General features: G+C 50.2%; 3 protein-coding genes across 3 annotated transcripts; all 3 read left to right on the top strand.

Moving 5' to 3' along the window:
* Positions 1 to 1,592: 1,592 nt before the first annotated feature.
* On the top strand, positions 1,593 to 3,138 carry BDW74DRAFT_8105 (uncharacterized protein). Its single transcript, XM_073733805.1, has 3 exons — positions 1,593 to 1,864; positions 1,940 to 2,239; positions 2,290 to 3,138. The coding sequence occupies exons 1-3, from the start codon at positions 1,742 to 1,744 to the stop codon at positions 3,055 to 3,057; spliced, it is 1,191 nt and encodes a 396-aa protein (XP_073590137.1). The 5' UTR covers positions 1,593 to 1,741; the 3' UTR covers positions 3,058 to 3,138.
* A 484-nt stretch (positions 3,139 to 3,622) lies between these two features.
* BDW74DRAFT_142863 (uncharacterized protein) lies at positions 3,623 to 4,953 on the top strand. The gene is made up of 2 exons (XM_073722786.1): positions 3,623 to 3,813; positions 3,891 to 4,953. Exon 2 carries the CDS (start codon positions 4,077 to 4,079, stop codon positions 4,938 to 4,940), a length of 864 nt encoding a protein of 287 aa, XP_073590136.1. The 5' UTR covers positions 3,623 to 3,813; positions 3,891 to 4,076; the 3' UTR covers positions 4,941 to 4,953.
* An 899-nt stretch (positions 4,954 to 5,852) lies between these two features.
* On the top strand, positions 5,853 to 7,305 carry BDW74DRAFT_172872 (uncharacterized protein; the record flags this gene model as incomplete). The annotated part of the gene is made up of 2 exons (XM_073727684.1): positions 5,853 to 6,254; positions 6,913 to 7,305. The coding sequence occupies 2 exons, from the start codon at positions 5,853 to 5,855 to the stop codon at positions 7,303 to 7,305; spliced, it is 795 nt and encodes a 264-aa protein (XP_073590135.1).
* Positions 7,306 to 8,784: the final 1,479 nt, after the last annotated feature.

Genomic DNA, 8,784 nt, shown 5'->3' with positions numbered 1-8,784 from the left:
GGATGAATTGGCACAAACGAGAGCCAAGTTAACAGAATCCGTCGCGGAAGCAGCGAGAGAAAGACACAACTTCCACGAGGCCGTAGCTCACGCATCCAAGCTCTAGTCGAATCTGGACGCTGAGGTCGCGGAAAACCGAAGAATTGTTCGGCAGATCCAGCAACTGACCAGGCAAAATGCAAATTCCATCAGGAGATGAAGCGGTTCAGTCGCGTTGCTGAGTATTTGAAGCAGTGGAAGCATACCGGGATCCTTGCATCGCATGATTCGGCCGGGGAGATAGAAACTAATTGGGCAGTAACTGACATTTCGCGGGCATTTGCTCAGTCCATATTCCTTCTTAAACACTCATCGACCTTCATATGCCCTCAACTCCTATCGCAGCCGGCCGTCAGATCTCTAGACATCCAGGTTAAAAGAGTCGGATTTCGGCAATAAGGTCGTAAAACTTACGTATGAGTAAGGAGCCGGGTGGGGTTAGACGTTGGCGGGGAATCTTCTCGATGCGAGACCGTTGTTGTTGAATTTGGGAGGTACTGTATCAGAGAGCGCCCTACCTCGAGACTCCCGAGTAGGCCACATTGACAGCCCGCATCCTCACAGCTGCATCTTCGCAACCGCAACCTCACAGACCGCATCCTGGCAGTCGCATCCCGGCAGTCGCATCCTCACAGCCCGCACCTTGGCAGTCGCATTCTTACTCCTGCACCTTCGCAGCCTGCACTCAGTGAATTTCATAAAATGTTTGGCACCCAATCGCTTCGCTCATGTCGCCGTCTAATCAGTCTATCTCAGCGCTCATCCTCGACCGCTTTCGTTGTTCAATCCTTGCAAGCCTCTCGTGTCTTCCTTTGATGTACAAATATTCGCCCGTCATCTAATCAGCAGCTCTTGATTATTAGCACGTGGTTTTCGCTCAATCTCAACTCCCTTCCATTACTTCGTGAAATGCGGTCCTTGGATATCCATCTTGGTTGCATGCAGCGCTCCAGATCTGTCAAATCACGCAATTGGTTTCAAAATCCAGCTTTCCGAAATATTCTCACGATGGGATGTATGTGGAGTCGGCATAAATAGGTCGGTGTGGACTGTACAACGTTCAGGCGTGATTGAAATTACCGTGCCCATCTTAATACTCGAACTGATAAACACGAGTTGGACTAAAAACACGCTTGTTGAATTTCTGTTAATTGAGTTCATAATCTTTTGGTGGTACCAATGACTCCCATTGTGCGACGGCACGTGAACCTTGCTTATCGTCCCTTCCGGCTTTGTACAACAGCCATTCTGACAGGTCGGCTTTCAGTCGTCTTACACAGTTTGTTCGATCCAGCGGTAACACTTTTTGGAGTTATCGGAAATATGAACATTTTGAACAAAAAGGGGGGTGAAAAAGAAATAGAATTTATATCCGCACGTAGTTTGCGTTCAGTAAGGCCACGGAGTCTCCGTGTTTAACTCCGGAGTATTTACGCCGACACGTAAGCAGCAGGCACGAGGCCGCTAAGGCCACGCGGGGGCCGGACTTCCCAAGGAAATAACATGTGCCACCTCGACACGACAATCAACATCCGTCGCCAACCCGCCGACATCCCGTCGTTAACCAGTCGGCAACCCCTGGAAAGTTGGCCACCCGTCGACCAGGCTCATTAAAAACAACGAGATACACAGGATCCGCGGCTTGGGTTTTGACATTGCGTTATCTTCCACCGCTAGAATAATTATCTCGTTCAATAGAAAGATGTCCTCGACTACGCCACGCAGGGTCGGTGAATCCTCGTGGAGCGCCGAGGAGAAGCAGCGCCTCCACGCCCTACGTACAACGGGATCTACGAAGGACATGCCGTGGACGGCGTTTCATAAGGTGACTATCCTCCGAAATATTCATTTATATGGCGATATGTCAAATGCTCCAACGAAAATAATTAACGCGCTGCAGCTAAACCACTTCCCAAACCACACCGACGCAGCCGTCCAAATGCAATGGTACCGGATGACTTCCCAGGCCATCAGTGCTAGGAAGAGAAGGAACCGTGGGAGTATAGGTGATACTGCGCCGGTAAAGCGGCCCGCGCCGGATGCGAAAGGGTCGGGGCCGGCCGCGCAGCATCAAAGTCCTCGGGTGCTCCATGACACGGACTCGGAGAGTAGCGATGGTGGAGGCGATATCTATGATAGCGCCCAGACCCCCAATATCTCAGGTGACGCGAAGACCCTGAGTAGAGGCGGAGGCCACACGGTAAGTCGGGTTTGGATGCGTGAAAGGTGTGCTTGCTAAACGGCCTTTAGTTGAATCCTGTCATTTCTCGACCAACGGATCTAAGTCAATCGCAGGCGGCCAGTACGCAGACGCTATCCAGCCATTCGCATCCATCAACCATCATTACTCCGACCCAGTCTACGCCAGCGCCAGCGGCAGCCCCAGCTCCAGCGCCGAAAGAAATCAACCCAGCGCCCAGAAGCTCATTCACGCCCGTCAACCGTGCTTCCAATTTACAGAATGCCCAGGGAAGACAGTCTGCGCCATCAAAAGTTGCCCCGCCGACGCAAAGCCCACCGGCAAATTTTGAAAGCTCAAGGACAACGTCAAACCGAAGTCCACCTGGCGAACGACTGCCGCAACCCTCATTATTGACTGACCCACAACAGCCGCGAGCCAGCGGCCCCGATCCTGGAGAAAAGCGGCACTCGACGCCATTAATATTGCAGGGGCAGGGTGGGATCGAGGATCTGGAGACACGGCGTCAAAGGGACGAAATGGAAAAGTGTCGCGACCGCCTGATTGGACAAGTAGGCAACGAGATTCACCGATACTTTGGTGTACTTCAGAATAGCGCGACGACCCTGACCTCGAAGCTTATCTCTGAGCATGATGAGCTCAGAGCGAAGTTGGCTGCGGAGACCAAGGAGAAGGAAGAATATATCAAGGAGATTGAGAGGTTAAAGGCGGAGATAAAGAGGATGCAAGAGGAGCATGTCAAGACTGAGGAGGACAAGAAGAGGATTACAGGCGTTTGCAAGACACTTGAAGAGTTGGTTGGGTTTATCAAGCATTAGAGATGTATCTATGTTGGAGTCTCATTGTTAGCTACTACTTGTATATCTACTAGACATCACCCGGAATACTTTTGTGCTCTCTCCCACTCCCATGTGAACACAAGTGGATCATCCACCACCAGAGTTTGTATAGAGACTGAGTAGGAAGCCCGCTGCCATAACAAGATATCTGGCTCCACAGTCGCCATTCACACGCAGCAGGCCTTGATTCACTCCTCTGATGTATCCCTCGCTTTGGCAACACTGCTCTCATTGTCATATTTATTTCCTCCTTTTTTCCCTGTGTTCCTTTCTCTTTCTGCATATATAACACATCTTTGGTTGTTTAAACACAGATCAGGAATCTTAAAGCATCATACGACTATCATCATGCCTAGAGTTTGGACTTCAGCCGAATTGGAAATGCTCAAGGAGCTATTGGAGGAGGATACCACTTCCGATGCTCCGACATTCGCCCGTGTAAGTCGGTTGACTCTCACATGTCCCACACCATCCGCATCACGTGTTATCAGCCCAATTGTGAGCAATAACAGTAATTCTTCCCAGAACCACGCAGGCGAGTTTTCTGACCGCAGCATTGGAAGCATCACTGCGAAGGCTTATTACTTGCAAAGCCTCTCGTCTGAACGCGGCTCAGAAGGTCACGCTGCAGAGGGTCCTTTCGGCTACGGTGTGTCTGACGCTGACCCTTGCTTTGACCCAGCCAGTGAGTTCCTTGACGCCTTGGACGACCTACCCGAGTGGAGAAAGAGTCTGGTAAGTTTATCTTAAGATCCTCCGTCAATGAACGTGGAGCTTGACAAAACGTAATTGCTAACAAACAAACAACGTAGATCGTAACACTCAAGATCCGCAAAAACCTCCTCGCCTCCCTAGCCGAGAAGATCGCGAGCACCTCCAAGAATAAAGATACCAAGCTCACTCTCGGAGATCCCTCAACAGAGTCACCAACGCCCTTCGCTGCTCTTTGGAGCCTCTGACGAGATTCGAACAGTGAAAGTTCTGCGCGCTACGAGTCCATGGGGTCCCTGTTCGACAAACGCCGCACACAACGTATTAAGTTGCTCGTGGCTAAAGCCGCATCGCCAATGGCTAAAGGTCCTGGCTCTGGCCCTGGCGGCAAACCACTGCCACCTGGTGGCTGGCACCACCCGGCTGATCTAAAGAATTGGGCAAACAACAATCTTCCCGGTCGTCTCGCCGGTATGCTTCAATCCACGCAGCCGTCGGAGCCGAAGAGACCGCAGCCTGCCTCTGCTTTACAGACGCCGCCGTCTACGGCTCCGGATAACACATCCGACCAGCCTGGACGCCATGGTGGAGCCATTGACTTGACCATTGATAGTGACGATATGGAGGGAATGCTCGAACGAGTCCAGGAGTTGAAAGTCCAGGAAGCAACTTTCACCGCGAAACTGAACGGCTTGGCAGCCAGTTACACGCAGGCGCTCAACAACATGTCGGCAGCCTTCACCGAAAGACTAAACATCACCGAAGCAAGCTTCAACGAAGAAATCTGCCTCATGAACCAGAAGATCGAATCTCTCGAGCAGGCAAACAAAGTTAAGGCCGAGGATATGGCGGAGCTAGAACGTGACAATGAGACTCTGACGAAAGTGGTCGTGGGTTTAACTGAAATCATCGAGAACGAAGAAGGTTCAGTTACACGAGAAGAGCTGGAAGAGCTTAAGAAGAAGGTCAGAGGCGTGTGGGAGGACAATAATGTGCTAAGAGGTAATGTTGGACTTGCCTTGGAGTTTATTCGGGATGTCTCTGGTGCCGGTATGCGTTTCCAGGAGGTGCAAGCGGAGGACGAGGGCATGAATGACGCACTGCCGATGGAGGATTCTGATGAGGATTTGGATGAGAATGAGGAACTTTGAACGACCGCTATCCGTGTTTCATTTATGTTACCATAGTCTTCGGTTAACCTTTTATTTTTGTCGGCCACCGTGTTAAGTGAGACACCTTGTGTGAAACTTGGCTTTTAATGTAGAGGGACCATGGACGGCCGTAAGGAAATACTTGTCGCTACTAATGCTATTATATGTAACATGTGCCGATATTACTTGGTGGTTGAAGAGCTAGTTGAGGAAGATTCAAGTTTCAGTAGCGATAAGAGCCCGCAAATCTTAATGACAGGGAAAGCTAGTTCGTACCTAGTCACTCATGCGAGCAAGCTTTAGCTCTCGTCTGGGTAGACTGTATAGCCTCGAGCATTGGTGTGTAGATGCTTATGTAGTGGTGCCTGAGGCTCCCCGCAGCCTCCCCGTCCTTGACAACCCCCCACCAGCTCGGTTGCTCGACCGAACATTTCCCTTGACTTTTCGCAGGCGTTGTCATTCCGATAAATCGAGATCTCCTTGATCGTGATCTCTCTGTCCCATGTCGACATACCCTCTTTGTTTTCCGCTTCCTCTCAGATAGGGTTCCGCCGCAGGCCTAAACCGGTGGTTTTACTTGGTCTATTACCGTGATCCACAACAGAAAATAATTTATTCTGAAGCGGCGGTTCGGTATAAGCAAGCTCATATTGCTTGGACATGGAGCTAAGTGACGGATCTAAATGGTCCAAAAATGAGGTACAAAGACTCCGGAAAATGAGGGAGAAAGATCTTAAGCTCAGTGAAAGGGCTTTCGTAAAGAAGTGAGCTCCTTTCCCGGATACTTCCTAGGCTTAGACATCCTTGCTCAATGCTGGATAACAAGAGTGCTGACCTCTTCATGGATACTAGAAATATCAATGCGACTTTCCGCGAAGGTCAGGCAACGCTCTCCGAGGGAAGCTGCGAAAGATGAGAGAGAATCCCATTTTACCAGAAGCCAATACAATACCGAGCGCCCCCGAGACTCCGTTACTTGCGGTTGTCATCAGAAAGCAGCGGTCATCCTCAGCATTCGCACAATCAGAGGGCCAGGATACTCGTGGGAAACGTCCCTGCAACAAGCACTTGGGCAGCGCTAGTGAGTCTTCAGAATCAGAGCATTCCTCGGAAACCTGTACACCATTGCGTGAGAGGACACTCACCCCGGAGCTGGGACAATTCCAGACGGCAGCAATGGGCATTGAAAGCGAGGTATCGCAGCCGGCAACCCCGCCTTCCGCTATTCCGTACGGCTTCAACAGTATTGATAAACAGACCCCACCTACAACAAGCCCCTGGCACGGTGATGGCGACGTAGACTTTGATGGAAGCGTTAGTCACCCCTTCAGATTAGTCCATTGGATACAAGGCCGTTGTTGCGGTTCCTACTAACAAATCGGAAGGTACGCCAACTTCGAGAGTGATATCAACGCGCACAAAGCCCGTCTCCCCGTTCGCAGTCCTCATTAAATGCGAGGAGGGTATCTGAAGACCACAGTGGTTGTGATCTCCCTCGCTCCCACAAATTTACAGCCCAGCTCGCGGGTCTAGCCCGGCTGGAGATACAAATTCGAGCGGTTCTGACGAAGACAGTGATCCTGGTCCCCATCGCGCTCAACACCATGAAGCCCATCGCCTGATCCTAGCCTAACTAGCTAGAGGAATACAAGCGAGTCGGACGATGACAGTGATTCTGGGCCCCATCGTACCCTTAGCCCCGTTTGCTATTCAAGCACCTCCTCTGAAGGCGTTGCTAGCTCGGATAATGGACAGATCACTGAGGACTCGGCTCCCTCAGAGGATGAAGTTTATTCTGATAGTGATGTTGATTCAAACCACGAAGACGAGCTTTCCAAAGTTGGCGATGAACTTGAGGCAAGAGACACCCAGCTAAATAATGAAATAAGTTCAGCGCTTTGCCAGCTTGGGTAGCCTCAAAGATGGGCATTCTGTCCGTCTAGCTCAGTCGGTGTCGCTAACACAGGTGCAGGATGACAACAGCCCCAGCCTCATCCATTCCAGTGATGAGGAGCCAATGAATGCAACAGGTTCTGCTACGCTCCTTAGTTCTGTCGCTTCGCCTACGCCATTATATGGGGCTGCCCACCTAGATATATCCGAACCGGACGGGAGTGATTCAGCTTGGGAGCGAAGCAAAAACCCTTTCGCTGAAAGACTAGCGGAGCTTCTCATGCCACGTCATCCTTTACAAAAGAACGGACTTCAGCGCAATGACTCTATCAAACGCAGTTTCCAGATGGAGACTGAACCATCTCCACAAAAGAAAGAGACGGCGGACTTGGCCAAGGAAGTTGACATCGAGAGAAAATCAAAAGATGTACTTGAGCAAAAGGTCCTAAGTCTGGAACGCGAGCTTCAATGAGCCCTTTCCGCTCAGGAGGCTAGCCAAGCGCATCTTGAGGAGGCAGAAACCGGGCTGCAGAGTAAGACTCTGAGGGAGCTAGCCATGTCCGATCAACTCAAGCAACTTCATGGGTGTTTCAAGGCTCATGAGGCAGAATCTAAAGCAATCGGTGAGCCCGTGGCCCGGCTGGCGGGCCTATGAGCACTCCTGATATTTGATCAATTTTATGGGTGTTTAGATTTTGTATGTCAATTTTTCAGCCATCTCAACAGACCATGGCGTACAATGTTTACCTTGCAGTTACACTGAGGCATTCTATGTTATGTTTACATTGCCTTCAACACAAGCGCCCCGCCTTTGTTGGTGGTAATTCATACTCTTAAAAATCCCATCACCACCTTCAACAAGCCTAACTTGGATATCAGGGCACCCCTGGAAGCTGGACCAGGCCTTTCGAGGTGGCGAGCAAGAAACACATACTTTATGGTGTAATTTTGAGGCTGTACAAAGCAATCCACGGTACAAGAAAGTGGCCTATAAATAGGGCTAGTCAAGTAAAACATCTAAAATATATCAGGGGCCAGGAGCAACCCGTTCAGCCCTTTTAAAATCATATTTAGGGATAACCTTAGAACTCTTGACCTCTGAGCTTTCGATGTAAATTTCAACTTGGTCTGACATCTGAAGACCGCTACGAGGATGTCAATATCTGCTGAGGGGCCATCCAGAAAACCACACCTCTTTTTTTATCAATGAAAGCAAATCGAAGTGCGTGAACATGGTTGGTGCCTGAATTTCTGCCTGGTCACCTACCGGTAGTACCCATGACGCAGCTCCATTTGTCAGTAGCCGTCTCAGCAACACACGATTTCGAAACCTTCAAATGTCCGCCTTGCAGCGATAATTGAGATTTGAGTCCTTTCAAGTCGACCATCCAAATACAACCCTTTTTCTTCTCTTGTCTGGGGTATTTAATCCAGGTACGTCTGCCGCCTATTGGGATATGCGTTGGAACAACCATGGCAACCATTGATGATGGCGCATTAACTCACATTTATGAATAGTATTTAAAAAAACCCCGCCTCCGATCGAGCATGGCATCAACCCGTGGCGCCACCGCGGAAATGACCGTTCGTATGCGGGGAGAAGTGCAGATGGTAAAGAAATTCCGGAAGTTCAAGTGGTCTCAAGGTGAGACTAGGTTACTCCTGGAGCTACGAGCCAATGATCCCAATTGCGGAGAGCGTGAATTTGCCAAGGTAATGCAAGCCGGGGTGGTCAATCTGAGTTGGACAGAGACTCGTTCTGTGTCCGAGGACCTGGATATTGCTCATATACGAGGACTATTGAGGCTGACATCACGTTCTCTAATGAGAAATACGCAAGCCGTCTCTCCCGTAAGGATTCGTCGGTTAGCTCTATGTTATCGAACATAAGACTTGGGAAAACGACTCTCCCAGGACCCCCCATAGTTCTCCCCCTGACTTTGGGCAAGCG

The sequence above is a fragment of the Aspergillus multicolor genome, assembly GCF_047715735.1.
Source record: "Aspergillus multicolor strain CBS 133.54 unplaced genomic scaffold BDW74scaffold_1, whole genome shotgun sequence".
NCBI classification, from domain to species: Eukaryota; Fungi; Ascomycota; class Eurotiomycetes; order Eurotiales; family Aspergillaceae; genus Aspergillus; species Aspergillus multicolor.
This window is presented reverse-complemented; position numbering and strand designations above follow the sequence as displayed.